Source organism: Phycodurus eques, chromosome 1 (assembly GCF_024500275.1).
Source record: "Phycodurus eques isolate BA_2022a chromosome 1, UOR_Pequ_1.1, whole genome shotgun sequence".
Taxonomy (NCBI): Eukaryota; Metazoa; Chordata; class Actinopteri; order Syngnathiformes; family Syngnathidae; genus Phycodurus; species Phycodurus eques.
This window is the reverse complement of record NC_084525.1, coordinates 9871892-9892744: the sequence shown is the minus strand read 5'-3', so window position 1 is coordinate 9892744 and position 20853 is coordinate 9871892. Positions and strand designations below refer to the sequence as shown.

The 20853-nt window shown below is 41.7% G+C and overlaps 1 protein-coding gene across 3 annotated transcripts in view; it reads left to right on the top strand.

Moving 5' to 3' along the window:
- wnk3 (WNK lysine deficient protein kinase 3) overlaps positions 1-20853 on the top strand; it is a 76688-nt gene that overhangs the window by 29185 nt on the left and 26650 nt on the right. For all 3 annotated transcript variants that reach the window (XM_061676278.1, XM_061676289.1, XM_061676268.1), the window contains exons 3-13: positions 6412-6584; positions 8909-9129; positions 10937-11094; positions 11191-11279; positions 11354-11573; positions 12681-12975; positions 13058-13173; positions 14849-15043; positions 16367-19165; positions 19396-19439; positions 20689-20824. In XM_061676278.1, coding sequence (XP_061532262.1) covers positions 6412-6584; positions 8909-9129; positions 10937-11094; positions 11191-11279; positions 11354-11573; positions 12681-12975; positions 13058-13173; positions 14849-15043; positions 16367-19165; positions 19396-19439; positions 20689-20824 — 4446 coding nt within the window. The remainder of the gene's footprint in view (positions 1-6411; positions 6585-8908; positions 9130-10936; positions 11095-11190; positions 11280-11353; positions 11574-12680; positions 12976-13057; positions 13174-14848; positions 15044-16366; positions 19166-19395; positions 19440-20688; positions 20825-20853) is intronic.

The window sequence follows — 20853 nt, the reverse complement described above, 5'->3', positions numbered from 1 at the left end:
TGTTATTTTCAAGTATTTATTGCATCAACATGGCGGACGCATTTGCAGCCAAATGTCTTCTCTTGCATGCTTTTTTTGTATTTCGTCTATCCACTATTGCTGCTGAAATGATGCAGATTTCCCCATTGTGGGACAAATAAAGGTTGTCTTATATTATAAAGATTTATTTTACTAATATACTTTTAAATTATAGATTCATTTTGCTATGTGGCATAGAAGCGGTGACGTCATAATTCCAGTTTCCGGTCCCTGTTATGGCTGCTTAGCAGAAAGTATTACAGTATTTTTCTCTATAAACGTACTAATTTGCCTGCTATTTTGCTCTTCAAAGTTGGCTAATCTCCGCTGTAACGCGGATCCAGCCAGACCAATGTGGCAAATTGCGAATTCATATGATAGGTTAGCGATTAGCATGGCGTTGCCGTCAATCTCTTCTTGTTTTATCCGCTCCCCGTCCTCTACAATACTTTTGTATTTATTTATTTTTTTGTATTTAGTCACGTTAGCTGTAGTTCGTAACTTGGACGGCTGCCTCAAAATAGAAAGAAACAAAAATCCACCTCCGAACAGCGGAAAGCAGCGACGTTGGACGGCAATAGGAACGCTCCGTTTGGGCTAGTAGCCGCTCGCATGATGATGAAAAGGTCACGTGGTTCCCATAATTCATTGCAACATGAACATTTTAATTATTACAATAAAAAAGATGTTTATCTTTCTTATTAATGTGTGTTTATGTTACTAGTAGTTTGCTGAATGCATGTGTTATGTAACATTTATGCTTATTTCACATTTATGGTTGATGGTTGATTTATGGGACTATGTCACTCATTATCAAACCGTGGGTTTAGAGTGTGTGTAATAATGTGCCCTCCCAGTCAATTAAAATCCATGTTTAGCAGTGCTCTTTAGGGCATTACTTGTTTATACAAAATTATTCTTTACTCTGAAGTGTACACATTTGACATGTGACATGTTATTTCAGTAGTTTTATTTTGGTGAGGAAAAAGTCTATCAGAAAACAAAAAGGCACTTTTTGGACTATTTTCGTCTTATAAATGTCGGTGCATCGCTATTAAATAGTGATTATATCGGTTTATTTATTGTTTTAATCAGTGATCACCAAAAATCCTGATCGTGTAAAGTGTAATCTTAGAGCCATGTGTGATGTAATAATTAAAACGATGAGCTGACTAAGCAGTGTATGAGGCAGAAATAAATCTTACCTCTGTGGGTGGCCAGTTCCTTCTGCAACAAAGCGTTAACATAGCTAACCATTTTTAACAAAAGAGGTGACTCAAATGTAGCTAACCTAATTATTTTCACTCGTTATTATCTCAAAAATATATGTTGACTTTCAATCTTGAGGTAACATAATGACGCATGGCTACCGCAGAGTGAGGAAAAGGCGTAGTTTTTCGACATTTGTCAGACACTTTCAGTGTTCAAGAGAGTTAATAGGTGTGTCCTTAAGGTATTTTCGACACTTTAAATTGGTTAATAATGCGTAAAAATAACAGACGACTTGGGGATAGACCAAAAGTGTAGATTGTTCTGAAAAAAAGCGAAATTGAACATATTTTCGACATACAAAGTTTCCGCACAACAGTGACGATATGCCTGACAAGCTAAAATAGCAGTCTACATCTGTCGGATACGGTGACATCATGTATGATGGAGGTTCAGAATAAAAAACTCATTTTTCACCAAAATACGGATGGAACATATAGTATGCTCCTTTTATGTGTCTATCAGCCTTGCCCTCTTTCGCCTTCTCACCATCCATAATTTTTGTCCGTGTGAGTGAGCATGCAGGGTGATCCAGGGAGTTAATTTCAGTGGGTGCCTGTCACACTGGAACAAAAACCTTGCACAGGCAGCATACCAGCGGCAGCAGAAGGCAGACTGGTTCAACCCAGTTGTCCCAGACTGGAGCAGCTCAACACAGCTCATACTCTGCACTCCCTTTAAGGCCATTAAGTACGTGGATTAGTTTTGTCACCGTGTAATCTGCACCTCGTGCTCTCAAAACAAAGCTTTGACAGAAAGGTTCTCAAAACGCCTCTTGTTAACATAACATACTGTATTTATAGTTTCATAACCAATTTTATGTGGAAATAAAATCTGTGATAAGAAGCTAAAGAAGACAGAGCTGCAAAGAGGAGAGGAGTTTGAGGTGATCTTCGTTGGCTCTCAAGTCAAGTTTATTTCTATAGCCTTAATCACAAGAGTCTTTTCAGGACCACAGTTCACAAAAATCAATGACATACCCTGGAATAGACCCCCCATCCAGGCAAGGAATAACCCAAAAGATCCATTTCGGGCAAAAATGGAAGAAACTTTGAAGGATAGCAGATAGAGTGTTTCCCTTCCAGAATGACCAGGCTGCAATGGATACTGGGTGGGCAACATTTGGTTCCGATCACCCAGGGCCATCCATCGATTTTCTTTACCGCATATCCTCACGCGGTTTGCGGGTGTGCTGGAGCCTATCCCAGCTATCTTCGGGCGAGAGGCGGGGTACACCCTGAACCGGTCGCCAGCCAATCGCAAGCACATAGAAACAAACAACCATTCGCACTCACATTCACACCTACGGGCAATTTAGAGTTTTCACTTAACCTACCATGCATGTTTTTGGGTTGTGGGAGGAAACTGGAGTGCCCGTAGAAAACCCACGCAGGCATGGGGACAGCATGCAAACGCCACACAGGCGGGGCCGGGATTTGAACCCCGGTCCTCAGAACTGTGAGGCAGATGTGCTAAGCAGTCGTCCACCGCGCCGCTTTACCCAGGGCCATTTGTATTAATTAAGGTCATCCAGTGACAAACTATTGATGAATGTCTACATTTAGAAACAAAATACAATGCACTGTAGCTGAACCCAATCGACCCAAGCGGACCAGACACATTTGGTCAGCCAAAGCCTCGGGCTAGCAAACCATCAATGGAGACTGAATGATCAACTGTAACTTTATGAGACTGTCATGATCTTTTAATGTGACACTGCAGGTACGTTGTTTCAAAAGTATATTTTGAAAATAGTCTATAGAAACAGTTCAGGAAACTTGGAAGGTTTTCTGAACATCACATTGAGTTAGGGCCAATCACATCAATCAGTAGAAGAAGAAAGGACACATTGACAAGCTGCCCATACCTGTTGCATATGTGCATAATTGGACATCGGACAGCCGTAATATCCATGTTTGTCTTTTGTATATCAATACTATATCTGAACAGGTTATACATGGTCATATTTTATTCATTTTTACCATTTTTTTTTCTACTCTGCATGCTTAATTAAGTGTAAAGCTCTCTCAGAATGCAGTAATCCTGAAGCAATGTGATCAAATTAATATAATGTAATTGTTGTGGAAAAAGTCCACCCCATTTATCAGGTTCAGATGATATCCCTTAAATTATCCCATTTGGTTTTCATTAATATTGGAATGTATTAACTTGTATACTTTAACAATTGATGTAAGATCACATTCATAGGGAAGAAGCAACTTGATTTGGTTACATATTTATTCAATACACAATGGGCTCTTGAGATTGCTATTCCAGTTCATATAGTTGGCGAACTTGGCCTACTGGCCTGGCGTTCTAATCTGGCATGTGGGCCAGCCCTTTTCCAGCGATCTATCTTGTTACCGAGATCTGTTGTGGTTTAGAATAATCTAATCCCAACCACTCGCCACCTCAGATTGACAATTGCCGGATGCTTACTTGCACATTACAGAATCAAACACACCATAACTCGACCAATGTCTTAAGAACCAATCAAAGCTCTTCTCGTCTGTACTTGCCTTTGTTTATCTTAATGTGTTGCTAATGCACATTATGATCAATGTAAACACGGAAGCAACAAGTATCCCTTGGTATGCTGCCGAGTGCTGACATTTGATAACTCATGTCGTCTCTTCCAAAATAGACGTTTTAGTGCTCAAGTGCGTGAACACTGACCGCTGAATATGTATTCGGTGAGCTTCGTAGCACAAATCCTTAACATTTCTCTGATATTTTATGAGGCTACTTCAGATGTAACTTGACGTGCTCAGCCATATGTCTGATCCTCGACAACATATGACGTGTGGCCAAACAAAATGTATTTATTTATTATTTTTTTTACTGAGAAAATGGATGGATGAAATGGCAACACAGTTCATAACAGTATGGATGCAGAGGGGGGGGGGGGGGGTTTATGCAAGTCTGTCAAGTCAGAATTGAACTCTGTATGAACTGTGCAGACTCAAAGACGGCTTGACGCTGCACAAAGGAGACACAATGCATGCTGAGGGGGCAATCGCGCATTCTTCTCTCGTGTTGTGCTCGACAGTAGGGATCATGCTTTAACTGATGAGTCGCACAGTGGTCACAAGCACCCAAATAGGCGTGGTTATTGTTGAGAAAATTATGAATACATGATCGATGGTGAGAGGGACAGGCAGTCTTGACATGTTTGAACATAGACTGCCACGTTTACACAAGTGTGACATAAGATAGTTAATTTGGCCAAGCGTGACAATGAGCCTCGACTTATTCTTAGCCATAATAGTGAAACAAAGAGCAGCCTGACTTTCTGTTGATGCTACTTGGCTGTTACGAGAGGACTGGGAGGTTGTCTCTAGCAGTACTTCCACAAAAGGACACTGAGCACGTTTTGAAAGAAAAAGGGGGAAATGAAACATACAAAGGAAAAATTGAGGAGAGAGACTCCTGTTTTACTGTATTGCCAGTTCAGACCTACTTTCAGTGCGTCTCCTTTGCTGGACCTTTGAGTAATAAAGCTAAAAAATCGATAGACCTGATCAGTGGAAAGCTTGTCTATTATGATGTCTATTTTTAGTGAGGCTTGTTGGCATGAGCGCTGCTGTCCATCTGCCTCTTAGATATTCAATGTATTTTTCTGTTATTGCTTGAACACAACAGGGTAAATTTGATACAAAAGTACACGTCATCAAAATAACACAATGCAAATACCTGTTTTTTTGCGGACTAGACTAAGGTGCTGAAATTCTTTGGATTCTGTGCTCGCGGAATAAACAGTGGGCAACAGTTGCTAGTGACACGTCTAAAAATAGTGTAGTGCATGTGTCGGGATTTCTTGTAATGTTTCCAAATGCTTTGACAGCAGTGTTTAATGCTTTTGTATTCAATATTGTCATTGCGCCATCCTCATTTGAATTAGCTATGGCTTTTTGATTTGACATCCAGGAACTTCCACTTTATTTAATAGGAAGAAACAAAAGGCGGGGAATGGTTGATGTAACCTACGAATTGTATCTTTCAAATAATTGAAATAGCACCATTACAGCTTTTCAGGGACTATATGACTTATTTATTATAGGGAACAATTTAGGACTGCTTCCCATGTGAGTGAATTGGATTCCTGCCACATCCACTCTGTCAGACATGCTGGAGATGTGTGGCAGATGCAGCACAAATAGGTTGGAATAAAAGCTTCAAGGTGTTGCCTAGGCACTGCTGCACCAACGCTGTGTGGCTACTGGCATCTAGAGGCCTTCCATATCAGTGCATCATCATGAGAAAACAAAACATGCCAGTATCCATCCATCAATTTTCTGAGCCGCTTCTCCTCACTAGGGTCGCGGGCGTGCTGGAGCCTATCCCAGCTATCATCGGGCAGGAGGCGGGGTACACCCTGAACTGGTTGCCAGCCAATCGCAGGGCACATACAAACAAACAACCATTTGCACACACATTCACACCTACGGGCAATTTAGAGTTGTCAATTAACCTACCATGCATGTTTTTGGGATGTGGGAGGAAACCGGAGTGCCCGGAGAAAACCCACGCGGGCACGGGGAGAACATGCAAACTCCATACAGGCGGGGCTGGGGATTGAACCCCGCCCCTCAGAACTGTGAGGCAGACGCTCTAACCAGTCATTCACCGTGCCGCTGCATCCCAGTATTGTTTTGAAAAAGACAGAAAAGCATATGCTGTGTTGGGAGTAACAAAAGTCATGCAATTGTAGGAGCTATTGCGGTTATGTAAAACATTACTAATAAACATTTGTGTACTTTATAACCGTTACACTGTCAGTTCATTGCATTTTAACCTGGTGGTGCTCAGATATTGTCTTTTCTCTGGAATTGTCCACTTTTTCCGACCTCTAAAAAGTGTCCTGCTGCCATTTTAAAATTATGCATGACTCTATTCAAACAGTCAATGCCTCTATGATGTATTCTTTAATTTGGCGCTGTTTATATACCTGTATACAGTGTATCGCTGGTGTCGGGCGGAATCCTCACATCTCCATCAGTACTCCTGAAAGCAACAACAGCTGCATGTTTGTTGAGCAATTAACATTGCATCATCAAAGAGAGCAAGGCATTTTTAACACTTAAATAAATCTTCATGGACTACAAATGATTATACTCCTTTTAGGACCGCAAGCTGACCAAGGCGGAGCAGCAGCGCTTCAAGGAAGAGGCTGAAATGTTGAAAGGGCTCCAGCATCCCAACATTGTGCGCTTCTACGACTCGTGGGAATCTGTACTCCGTGGCAAGAAGTGCATCGTCCTCGTCACTGAACTCATGACCTCAGGAACACTCAAAACGTTAGTGCAGCCTCTTCTATCACTTATACTATGCAATCTATAGCCCTATAAAGTGGTGCCTTAAGATACGACTTTAATTCATTCAGTGACCATACTTGGAACTGAAAACACTCCATGTCAAATAATCTTTCCTTATTGAACTAAATGGAAGTGCCATTAATCCATTCCGGCCTCTCCCCAAAAAATCTAACAAATGTTTGTAATGTACAGTTGAGGGGTTTGGGGGCAAGTAAAGAGTCACCACCACTCTCAGTGACTCAATAAGCTGCAATAAAAATTTTTTTGCAGGGGATAAAAAATATATACCTGTGAGTATTGTGATATTGTCTGTCTACATGTGTTGCTTCAGTGTTGCCGTTGAAATATCCAGTGCTAAAAACACCACATCTATCAATGGTAATCATTAGGATGCCCATGGCGTTTTCCATTACGCTTTAGCATTAAGCTAACAGAGGCATTCTTAAGGCAAAGTTGTTTGGTTGTTTTAAATACACATGTCATTCTCTTTGTTTTATGTTAAGTTTGACAGTAAACGTCAACTGGGAGTGATGTAAAGCAACTTGAAGCCTCCTTTTTGAAGAATTGTTCACTAGCTGCCAAACTGCTGCTTGTTGTGAAGTGATTTGAGTTGCTGGCATCATACATTGTGCTCGCAAGTCAAAGCAAAAACTTCTCCGAACGACGGTCCGTGTCTCGAAAAATAAAGTCAGGTCCCACGTATCGCAAGGCACCACTGTATTAGGGTGTCATGTTGTGTCTGTTTAAAACATTGTCATCCAAAATAAACCATTTTATATTCAATGGGCATGACATTTAGGAAGAAAAGGTTATTCCTTTGCAAAAGATATTTATTTATTCAAAAAATAGAAGAGATATTTACTCGGTGGTGACTAAAAGTGGCATTCATGTGCGCCGAAAAAATTAGGAATTCCAGATGTAATTAATCTAAGAATTTCATACTACTTACTTAATTCTAACAATAGATGCAACTGCTGCCACGCCACATTTACTTAAAGCAATACAAAATAGTTCATGATTTTTTGCCTTTTTGGCCACAAAGCCAACGCCATTTTGACTTAGAGTGCATAGTTTCTGTGCATGTACTCATTTGGCCTCGAAGGCCAGAGGGGACGGCAATGAAGTCTATAGCCCTCCACCGAGACGATGATCTCCGAAGAATTAGGCATCCGATAGCCGACCCCAAGGAGCTGAACGGATATTCATGGCAGTACCAATCGAGGGCAGAAAGGAGCCATCACTGAAGGGGGCGACTGCCACAGAATGAATGGGAGAAAGTTGATCCAACACAGCATGGCAGATGATGATAGCCGGCTGGCTAGGTTGTCAGCCAGCTAGCTAGAAAAGACATTGCTTGTCCAAGGGAGCAAGAATTTACGGCACTGACAGGTGCAAAACCAAACCGGGTTATACCTTTGGCCACGGTACGACAAGGAATCCTGGTTAAAGTAGAACTTTTTAAACTAAAAGGAAAAAAAACATTCTGTCGGGAGAAGTTGCAGCGAAAACGTGCCAGTGTACTCTTTCCGGTTCAATAGACATTTTTCTAAAAATGTATTTGTTGGACAATGACATGTCTTTGCATTGGAATAGTACAGGAAGTACGATTCGATTCAGGTTTGGAAGTCATTTGTTAATGTCAACACGAATAGGGAATCGGAATTTAGAGAGCGAGTCAGAGCCCAAGTTGCCACTGTCAAAACGCACCCTCTCCTTTGTAAAGTTTATCATTGTGCTTATGATTTTCATTGTGTAATAAGGATCACACTCAAGAATATTAATTGAAAAGTAGATATACAAACCAGTGGAACTGTGGCCAACTGGGTAGAGCGCCTGCCTCACAGTTCTGAGGACCGGGGTTCAATCCCCGGCTCCAACTGTGTGGAGTTTGCATGTTCTCCCTGTGCCTGCGTGGGTTTTCTCCGGGCACTCCAGTTTCCTCCCACATCCCAAAAACATGCATGATAGGTTAATTGACAACTCTAAATTGCCCGTAGAACGCAATGTGAATGTGAGTGCGAATGGTTGTTTGTTTTTATGTGCCCTGCGATTGGCTGGCAACCCGATGATAGCTGGGATCGGCTCCAGCACGCCTGCGACCCTAGTGAGGAGAAGCGGCTCAGAAAATGGATGGATGGATGCATATACAAACCTCACATTTACATCTCTTTGAAATTTTACTGACTGTTGTTATTATCTTCATTTGATTCTTATTGACTCTTAAGGGTTATTTCTTCATGTGTTTTATCAATTTTTTTGTAGAACATTCATCATATCAATATTCTTGCAACTGTCCTATTCTGCAGGTACCTGAAACGTTTTAAGGTAATGAAGCCCAAGGTGCTGCGGAGCTGGTGTCGTCAAATCCTGAAGGGCCTTCATTTCCTGCACACCAGGACCCCTCCCATCGTGCACAGAGATCTCAAATGTGATAACATCTTCATTACGGGCCCCACTGGTTCTGTAAAAATAGGTGATCTGGGACTCGCCACCCTCATGAGGACCTCTTTTGCCAAAAGCGTCATAGGTAGGCTTCTTAAAGAGATGGCATCATTTTGAAGTCAATGCATGTGCATGTTGCAACCTCAGCACAAGTTGGGGTCTATAAATATGAAGTGCCTGCAGAGCTTACTGTAGATGAGTATTGACAGTGTCTCTAAAATGTATGTGGGCAGCACTTACATAAGCATAAACTAGTAGTTGGACACTTTAAGCAAAGCAGAGCGGATGCAGCGCACTGAAAAGCCTGCTAATGGCCCCTGATATGGGACTTTTGGGGCCGATACCTATACCAATCCAGGGGGCAAAAAAAAAAGCTGATAGCCGATAACCGATATGTCGGCCAATATATGAAAAAAAGAACATGATATGCACCGGATATACAGTATACTGTACATGAACACAAATTCTTCTAAAAACAATGAAGCAGAGCACTACAAAATTAAAATAAGTAAATTTAATGAGTAGCACTCATCAGGACTGAAAGATGTTTAATAGTTTTATACTACATAATGGTGAATATGAATAAACAGTTGCATAAATGTTTGTTTAGCTCACAAAGATAATGTACATAACTTTAAAGCGCTGTATACGCGTCTTAAAATAGATAATAGTAGACATGGGAATCAACAGTTGTATTTATCTTTGTTCATTTAAAGACCTCCGAAACGGAAATCTGTGTTTTGTTTCTAAATACATAAAATACGTGTTTGTTTGAAGATAAGTACGGATAACTTGCAAAGACTGAGAACAATATAGAATTGTTAACGTATGGTTTAAAACTCTTTTTCACTTTCAAAATGTTCCTGATTTTGTTGGCGGGGCTAGAAACTATCCTCATGACGTCACAAGGATGCGTCTCCCCCACTATACAGTATAAACACCAAGCGTCCTTATTCCATGCAGTGGCCAATCAGCATAATTGCACTTCCTTGTTTGGAAATAACTTCACCCAGTTCTACCAGTATATTGTGCAGGGGTGGCCATGAAACTATGCCCACAACTTGAAAAAATACATCTTCCCTGAAGTGTAATATGTTTAGTGTTCTTTGGGCAATGTGCTTTGCCATCTGCCACCATGAGCTAAGCTGCAAGGCAGCGGGTGGAAGAGATCCTAACTGGATGAGAGTTGATCTGGCTCATTTCCAGCCCAAATGCAGTTAGAGAAGCCGCCGGAGGTCCAGTAAAACAGCGTTACGGCCGCCAGCGCGGCTTATGGACATTATGCGGGCTCAGAGGCTGCTTCTCTGCAGCCCATGAAAGCTTGCGCTATCTCCGTCACTGGAAATTCCGCTGAGGAGCCGTGAGAGAAGGAAGTGTATTTGATTGACAGGAGGCGGAATTTTCAGAGGTCTCAGCAACACACCCAGAGCATCTGGAAGCTGAAAGAATGTCTCGTTTCTTGACCATTTTGAAGTCTGATTTCACATGCGTCGTGTTTTTTTTTATCCAGTTATTCATTGTCCAGCTTGTCTTTTCTGTGATGTGTCAACTTTTCAAAAAATTTTTTTTGCTCTGTTTTCGGGATCTTTAACAAAGATGCAACTTACACAGAGTTAAAACGCTGTAATACGCTCTCTAAAACTACAATACTCTCCTTCTGACGTGCCCTAAACTGTTTTTCTGTGAGGACGTTATTGTCATGAGACACTATAAAGTGTAGTGTTGTATTGTTTTAAAAAGTCAGAGCTTGCCATGGAGTAAAATAAAAATACAATTTCTATTGTCTTTGAGCTGAGTGAGTTTGAGTGCCGGAGAAGTAGCAAAAAAGTTAATACATTGGTTAAATACTGACCAGTGTCACTTTAACGGTGGTATGCTGTCTGCTTGAACAGGAACTCCAGAGTTCATGGCTCCGGAGATGTATGAGGAGCATTATGACGAGTCCGTGGATGTCTACGCCTTTGGAATGTGTATGTTGGAAATGGCAACTTCCGAATACCCCTACTCAGAGTGCCAAAATGCCGCTCAGATTTATCGCAAAGTCACAAGTGTGAGTGCATTTGACAACACCGAAACGATTAGGACAAGATGTGATTTCGTCCTTTCTTGATTGAAAGCAAAATATTTCCGGCATGCCTTTTTGCAGGGTATAAAACCAGCCAGTTTTGATAAAGTGAATGACCCAGAGATTAAAGAGATCATTGAAGGTTGTATCCGTCAGAACAAGAGCCAAAGGTAAGCAGGTTTTCTTTTCAACAGACCCAGAAACGTGATTTTCTCCACATCTATCCTCATCTTTCCCTGCATAGGCTGTCCATCCGAGACCTCTTGAACCACGCGTTCTTTGGCGAAGACACAGGGGTCCGTGTGGAGCTGGCAGAGGAAGACACAGGCACACAGGACTGTTTGGCTCTCAGGATTTGGGTTGAGGAGCCCAAAAAGCTCAAGGGGAAACACAAAGATAACGAGGCCATCGAGTTTAGCTACGACCTAGAGAATGACAGTGCTGAGGAAGTGGCTCTGGAGATGGTGAGACACTGAAAATATACTTACACGGTAGAAAAGCGGCAAGTATAGCGGTCGCTTGAAGATGGACCACAATTTGTTCCATGAGGTCAAATTTCAAAACAAAGTGAGAGCAATTACAGTATTTTTCCCCAAAAACTGTTGCCATCAGAAAATATTTAACTCCACAGGGAATTTACATTATAGTATTATTGTAAGTATGAGAATTGGACTGGTCTAATATTTATCTGTTGAAACAAAAAACAAAAAACTCTTAACTTTAATGACAAATAAAGAGGGGTAATGTGTTCATCTCAAGCATCTCATTTAATATTTTTTATTTGAACTGTCAAATAAGTGGACAAGTGAGAATTAAATTAAATGCACTACTATTCTAAAACAACACTTTGGTGACCAAGGGTTACATTTAATATTTAAATTGGACCAGACCATTCGTAGATAAGGGACAAAAAAAAATAATTATTTGCCAAGTATGTCCAAAAAACACACAAGGAATTTGGCTCCAGTAGTTGGAGCCGCTCTAGTACGACAACAGACAGTCAATTGACAGAGAACAATTTTGAGACATAAAGACATTGACAAAAAAAAAAAAACAGTCACTGAGCAGTAAAGGGTTGCTAGTTATCTGGTAATGCCGATACATTTTTCATTTTTTTTTGTGACAATTGTGCAAAAAGATGCAGAGTCCTCTGGCACTTAGAGCAGTTCGGATGACTAGTATTGCAATAGTCCGGTGCAATGACCATTGTGCAAAGGGCGCCGAGACTCAGTGCTCCTTCTTGTAAAAAATTAAAAACAAATGGACTAAAATTCTATACCGCCTGTCACACAAGATGCAAATCAAAGTACTTTGCTCCAAACCGGTTCTGACAGTCGTACCAAGACAACAGGAAAACAAGAAGTGGGAACCTACTAAGGTAAAGCATACCATTTAAGCAAATTGTACCTGAACAAAAGCAACACGTGTTCTTTTTCACCAACATTGTGGTTAAACTCCAAATGTAACAACTTTTAGGTACTACTGTACAGAATTGGACAGTCTGGGATTTCCACAAACTCCCTTCAAGACTACAATTAAGCATCAGTTTTTATCTGTGTGTCTTGTCAAAGGTCAAATCTGGCTTTTTCCATGAGAGTGATGCCAAAGTGGTGGGGAAATCCATTCGGGACAGAGTCAGTCTAATCAAGAAGTCACGGGAGCGACGGCAGCAACAGCTGCTCCAGCAACAGCAGCAAGGATTTGAAGAGCGACGCGACTCCACTCTAACTTACTACACCTTCTCCCATCCATCCCCATCGTCACTGGGGGGCGGAGCAACTGGAGGAGGAGGAGGAGGGCAGGAATCTGACAATCTGCCTGAAGTAGACCAACATGTTGTCAGAGGGGCAATAATATGCCTGCCAGGTAAATATAAACCGTGGTACTGTTTCTTATGACATTTAAGACATGCTAGATTTCTTTTCATTCTCATTTTTTAACTTGTTAGGGGAAAGCCTTAGGTCTGCCAACTGTGAATCGAATGCTAACGGGCAGAGCCAGTCACACTCTCAGCCGGGGGACTCATTCTCTTGCTCTCAGACTTCCCAGCCCGTCACTACATCTGTATGTATAACACATAATTTCAGATCAATCATACAGGACACCATTATACAGTATGTAGATTACAGTGTTCCCCCGCTCTATCACGTCGCCACTGCATCGCAATTTTTTTTGTGGGAAGAATCTACTTCTCTAACACAGAAATACTCGCTATATCTCGGAAAGGTGTGGTTTATTGCGATCGTTTTCATATGGCCTTTTACAGTATACAGTGGTGCCTTGAGATATGAGTGACGCGATTTACGATTTTTTTTTATATGAGCTGTCGTTGGGCCAATTATTTTGCCTTGACTTTCAGACTAATATTTAAGATATACTGTAAGCGCTGTATGGTGGCAGTGAAATCTATTCACTAGAACATGTAGAAGTTTGGCAGATATTGAACAATTCCTCAAAAAAGAGACTTCAAGCTTGCACTTGAAGTTTACCAACTAAACATTAAAAAAAATATTAAATATTGTGTATTGTTTGTCTTTGTTTATCTTAATGATAACTACCAGTGCAAATTGCTATAGAAGGGCTAGCGAATAGGATTAGTGTAGTGGTGATATAACACTATAAGCAATGGGTGTTTTCCTACAAACGGTGGAGCAACACATGCATACAGATAATATAACAATACTCACAAGCATATATTCTTTATCCTTTGCGAAGAATGACTAATATTACTGCGGCTTACTGAGGAGCATCTGCTTATATCCGTATATCTGTATTATACTGGGCGGCACGGTGGACGACTGGTTAGAGCGTCAGCCTCACAGTTCTGAGGACCAGGGTTCAATCCCCGGCCCCACCTGTGTGGAGTTTGCATGTTCTCCCCGTGCCTGCGTGGGTTTTCTCCGGGCACTCCGGTTTCCTCCCACATCCCAAAAACATGCATTAATTAGAGACTCTAAATTGCCCATAGGTGTGAATGTGAGTGCGAATGGTTGTTTGTTTGTATGTGCCCTGCGATTGGCTGGCAACCAGTTCAGGGTGTACCCCGCCTCCTGCCCGATGATAGCTGGGATAGGCTCCAGCACGCCCGCGATCCTAGTGAGGAGAAGCGGACCAGAAAATGGATGGATGGATGGATGGATGTATTATACTGCCACCACATGGCAAAGGTGTGCACACCAGGAGCAGCACCTTGTAAATTTAATTGTAGGAAGAAGTGTGGCAATAAATGTGTACATTTTTTACATTATATTAAATTATTTAATGACTTTGTTTTTATTTCGTACAATATTATACAGCGCAATTTTTCTTTTGTAAGAAAACACGTTACAAACATTTTGTCTGGTTTTTGGAGGAGATGGAACAGATTAATAGCATTTGCATTCATTTCAGTAGGGAAAGATCATTTGAGATATGAATGTTTTCCGTTACCTGCAATTGGCTGGCGACCAGTTCAGGGTGTACACCACCTCTCGCCCAGAGTTAACTGAGATAGGCGCTAGTATGTCTGCGACCCTAGTGAGGATAAGCGGTATGGAAAATAGATGGATGGATGGATGTTTTGAGTTGCCAGCGTGGTCATGGAACAAATTAAATTCACACATCAAGGCACCACTTTATTGTCTGTTTATATTGTCAATTTTCAACTATAGCGTGTGGGTCTGGAATATATCCCCTACTTAGAACCGTATAGCTATTGTGTATAAAATAATTGGTCATTCACCATTTGATTGGTCTTTAGTGCACTGCTGTACTGACTAATCCTCCGAGGCTCCCAGTTGGTGAAGGTGGAGGTGTTTCGAGTTTGCCAGTTGGCCAGAGTGTCAGTTTGTCCAGCATTGGCCATAGCAGAGGTCCATCTGTTGGTCAGGGCTTTCTTCAGCCCACCGTCATGGTTCAACAGGTATTGCCAAGTATACCTCAGCATTATTTCCAGGTGAAAGGAGCAATAACACTATAATAACTTGTAATCAGTCGGGAGATACTTTTACATGTAGCCTGCAGCACTCCACTGTATTGTCAATCAGGTTTTGTACCATCCCGACCTCATCTTTATAACATGATCGATCCCCTGCCATATCTTACGTATTGTATGTTTTTAGAGCATCCCATGACCATCACTCCATGTTTTCTGCTTCCTGGCATTGATATTAACACGCAAAGTAATACACAATTGAACATCGCCCCGCTTAGTCTGCCAGGTATTAAACAGCTCATCTCCTGTCAGTGCTGCCTAAAGAAATATCAAAATTTTGTAAAAATTTGAGACAGAAGCAGCCAGAAGTGTGCAGTATGCATATCAAAGTGACACAAGGAAATAACAGCATTCAAGTTTTTTCCCCCCACTGATTATTGTTGGTCTTCCACCAGTAATCGTGTATTTTAATGATGACCGCTACTACTACTATTACTACTACTACTACTACGGTTTTTCATTTTGTACGTCATACATTATACCAATTGTAATGCATAAAAATTGCTCTGTGTCTCAACATTGTTAGTTTATTTAGTTAAGATTGATTGTTTTATTTTTCTGTTGCTTCAATTGAAAGCTATAGATAGCGCCCACTCTTCCCCCTTCTTTCAATTTACCCAACCACAAACCATTTTCATAATCCTCTGACACTGTCTCTCTGACTGCATGCTGTACAGGGTTTCCCCCAGGTCGTTTTTGGAGGAATTGCAAATGTAATGATTCAATAGCCACATGTATTACAGGGTGTTTGCAGATCCTTAGAAAGTCTTATATTTAATTCTCCATAATGAAGGCCTTAAAACTGAAACTAAAATCCACAATTCAGTGGTCGTAAGGATGAACACAATGAATGAATCTTCGAAGACTATTTGGAAAGAAATTAATCAAATTTGTAATAAATAATAATTTGTTTTTTCACCCAACTGTATGTAACATTATATGAAATATTAGCACAAAATTACCATTTTGGTATAATGCTTAGCCAGTATTGCCCACTCCTAGACCTAATTTTTATTTTTTTTCTCAAACTAAAGTGGCCTTAATAAGGTCTAAAAAAAAAAGTATTTAATTTGGATTCCTTAAGCCTGCAGTTACCCTGTTTTAATAAAGAGTAAAAAACATACTTCATATTTTTCATATGAGGTGCCTTCACTCTAAAAAAATGGGGGGAAACCTGTAATATCAAATGTGTTAATTGTTGTGGCAAAGCTTATTCTTACCTAATGTTTGCTACTTTCTCCCCCCCCCCCCTTTCTTTCAACACCAATCATCATTGTGTCATAGTCACAAACATTCCCATCAGATGTGTTTCAAACCGCCGCCCCCCAAGCGTCGCTGGCCCCCTCACAATCATACATCACTGCTATTTCCCCACAAGTTCTCACTTCATCCATGTCCCTCAGTGATCCTGCTGGGCTCATGGTGACTATTGTTCCCCTCACTCAGCAGCCCCAGGCCCCTCCCGTGCAGCTCACTGACATTATTCAGCAGCCAACACCCCAACAAACGCAACCTTTGCAGGCGATCGAACCACAGATTGGGCTAGGTGGCCAGACCTCCGGCCTTCAACAGCAGTTAATGGAGAGCCAAGTTGCTCTGCCAGAGCAACACTTTAGCACCACTCAGCCTCCAGTAGGGCAGCTTCAAAAGAGCCTTCCAGCTATAGCGGTCTTGAAACATCAACATGAGCCTCAGCAGCAGGAGACCCTTCCCCCAACTCCACAGGACCAAGCGGCAAGAGCAGGTATGGCTCAACAAGCTTTGTCATTGCCACCACTGGGGGAACATTCTCAACCAGTGAAGGATCCTTGTGAGCAGATCACCATACCACCCCAGCAGCAACAGCAAACCTTGCTACAAGTTTCAGGACTTGACCAGCATCAAATTTATATCCCACTTGATCAGCAACTAAAGCAGCAGCAGCAACTGGAACAGCAGCACGCAGTTGTACACAAGCACGTATTGGATCAGCAAAAAGCTCTTATTCAACAGCAGCATCAGGCCATGCCACAGCAAGCACTTTCACAACACCATCTAGGGCAACAGCAGCAGAAACAGTTGTATCAACAAATGGAAAATGCCAAGGCAAGAATACACGAAGATCCACTGAAGCAACAGCAAGCGGTGCATCAGCAGCCCAACCCGACTCAACAGGAACAACAACAACAAGCTCTCTTACAACAGCATTTACAGCAACAGCTTGTCTTGCAGAAGCAACAAAAGCAGAAGGCTCAGCTGGTGCCACAACAAAGCCAGCAGCACGCTCTTCTGCAACAACAGCAGCAACAAGAGGTACTGCCGCAACAAGATCAAAGTGAAAGATTACGAAAACAGGATCTATTACAACAACACTTTCAAGAGCAGCAACAGTGCCAACCTGCCATTGTTCAACTTCAGCAAACAGAAAAACAAGAGACTGTCTCTTCTCTTCAAAGCAGTCGTGAGCAGCAAATGCAACAGAAACAATCTGAAATGCATCAGGCCTGCACCCATCAACTAAACAGCGCTCAGTTCATCGCTCATAACCCCCTTATGGGACAACAAGCTGCACTGATCTTGCAGCAGCAAGCGTATTGTACGCTTCCTAAGCATGCTACACTTGCAGGGGAACCTAACAACCCACTTGGAGTTCCACTTAGCGCTGACGTGATTCAGCACTACACTCATATTGGCTGCCCAGGCCCGGCTCCCATGGTCATACAGCCTGTCAAGACATCCAGTGTCATCCCAGCTCAAGTGTTCTCCCAGCCAGGACAAAGTGAAGTTCATACCCAGAACCAAAGTCATGTTCAGGTCCAATATATAAGCCAGTCTACCACCGAAGCAGCTCAAATAATGATTGAGCCCCATGTCGTTCCTGTGGTTGGAATTACCCAAGGACAGGCACAAATTGTCATCCAAGCCAAGAAAGTTCCAAGTCCTTATGCTGAACCAACAACTTCTATTATGAACCCAGTGTCTTCTCGGCCAATAATTCTGGCTCAGCCTCTGCAGCCAGCAGACTGTCAGTCCAAACCATCGCACAGCCAGAACTCATCTGGTGTTGTTCAGATTATGGGCCAACAAAGCCAATCTGCTGTCCAACCTCCAGCAACAATTCCTGGTCAGATACAGCATGAGACTCTTGTTCATCATAACGTTCAAATGCTAAGCATGTTGCAGTCTCAGCTTCAGCAACAAACTCCAAGCCATATGCTTCTCCAAGCACAAAGTCACACTGCAGCAAGCCAGTCAGTGTTGCAGTATCAGCAGGTGGCTATGTCTGCTGGAACCAACACAGCCAGTCTCAATACTCTGGATTCTGCATGTGTTGGGACCACTGCAGTCAATATTCCAGTGGTCCTGGCTCAGCAGCAGCCATTAGGAAGCACCACAAACTCTTCAGATATTCAGCCCATCTCCCAGCCACAGCTACGGATGCTTTCTCAAGGTCAGCAACTGCCACCTCCTTCCCTAATCCAGTTGCCAGTTGAGCTCATCCTGGCCCCAGGCCAGCCAAAATCTCCTCTCAGTCAGGTCGTGATTGGCAGGGATGAGGCTGAGCTGCCAGCACAACAATGTCAGCCTGCTGCACATCCCGACACGCAGCTAGCTGCCAGGAATGGGGCTGATCATCATTCCCAGAATACGAACCTCCCATCCTTACGCAAGAGCGCAACGACAGGCATAGTACCTTCTCCTCAGCACCAGGCCAAGCACACGCTGCCAGCGCACACTCACGCACAAACCAGTATTCAGGTCCAGACAAACATTCAAGAGGAGGCTCATTCTCAAACACAGACACCACCTGCCGAAGCACCGGTTCTTCTCCATGCAGCCTTCCCTGTACATCAAATAGTCCCGAGCCCCTCTCACACCTTGTCTCCCCCATCATCACTACCATCCTGCCATCCTGCTCCTGCTACCCCTATGCCAGAGCTGCCATCTCCACTAGCAGCCCAGGTCACCTTACCAGGGCAAAGCAACTTTATACCTACCTCCCCTTCACCTGCTGCCACTATAGAGATGCTTAATTGTCATGCACCCAAACTGCCCCAAGCCTCGCTGCAAGACTGTGACATTTCCCTGATGGGCATTTCTCAGGTACAGGAAGAATGAATGGCGATGAGTTGACGGTATGATTTAATAGCAATTTTGATGGTGGAATGAGTGAGAGAGTATAAAGTATTTGATTCAAACTAACACTTTTTCATTCTTTAAACTAGTTGTATGTATGTAACAGCTTCACTTGCATTTATTGCTGATGTTTTTTGTGTCATTTATTTTCCTGTGGCTTTTTGTGTTTGTATTTATTACATCAATGTGTTCCTCAGGATTGTCTACCTCTGTCAAATACAGAACGCCCTTCCTCAACTAGGTATGTCTGATTTCACAAGGGTCCCACAGTGTGCCCATCATCATGCATTTTAAAACTAACATAGGGTTTGTATAAACTTAATATCAAGTAACTGAAGGCATTCCCAAAACTGATATGCAAAGCTTTGTTTTTCTGTTACTACAATTGTTACCAAAGGCTGAATCAGCAAAATGTATAAATTCTAGTGAAAATATCTTCATTATTATCATCATGAAGACAAATAATCTCAATTGGTTTGTACACTTGTTATAGTTTTGTATTTTATGTAGTATTTTGTTTTTCTTACGAGCAAATACGGTGGTGCCTTGATATTTGGTGACCTGACTTACAAGTATTTGAAATATGAACTGCCGAGTTTTGCTTTGATTTTTGAGCAAAAATTTGAGACATGAATGCTGTTTGGTGGCAGTGAACTCAACTAACTTTACAGCAAGCAGCAGTTTAGCAGATAGTGAACAACTTCACGCTATCTATTGCCTCGCCCAATTGAAGTTTACTGTCAACGAATTATAAAACTAAGAGAATTAGATGTGGATTTGAAACAACCACGTAACATTGCATTAAAGTCTCTTTAGCTCAATGCTCACAAACAATGCAAAACACCATAAACGTTATGATGAATAGCTTTAGTGTCACATTGTTGTAACCCTTTATTCAACAGATATTTGAACACAAATGTGGAGCAACAAATGTAGACGGAGAATATAACAATACTCACAAGAATATGTTTTTTAACCTTTATGTAAAATCACTAATATTACTGCGGTTTAGTGAGTCAGTTGTGAAACTCTTGATGTGTCTCTCTATGTCTGTATTATAATGCACTTAGATGGCTAAGGCACACATACCAGAAGGAGCAGCACAATGTTCATTGAAAAGATGTGGCAAAAATTATTGAATTTTTACCGTTGTATTCAATTATGTAATTACTGTATATTTTTTGAAGGTGCAATCTTATGGAGTGCTATTTTTTTTATTTTTTATGAAAAGACAAAGTTTTTTGTTTGAGGATGGAATGAACAAATGTCATTTCAATTCATTTCAGTAGGGAAAGATGTTTAGAGATACGAGTGTTTTGAGTGAGTCAAGCGTGGTCACGGAACAAATTAAACTTGTATGTCAAGCAAGGCACCACTCAATTTACTGGAATATCGTTACGCTGTTTGTGTTCCATGCTATATTTACCTCCTTTGGACTTCCCATGTACAAAACAAAGTGTAGCAACTCAAAAGTACTGTTCCATCCACAGGTCTGTGCCAATAAATGAAGGAGAAGCTGTTTTGCTCTTGGAAAACGGCAAATTTGAAAAAGTAAAGGCCCAGAGGAGATCATCTTCTCTGAGACCCGATAAGGTTCCACATCAGTTTCAACTGAGTATGCTCCAGGTGAAAGCGAACAACAACCAAGAAACAAT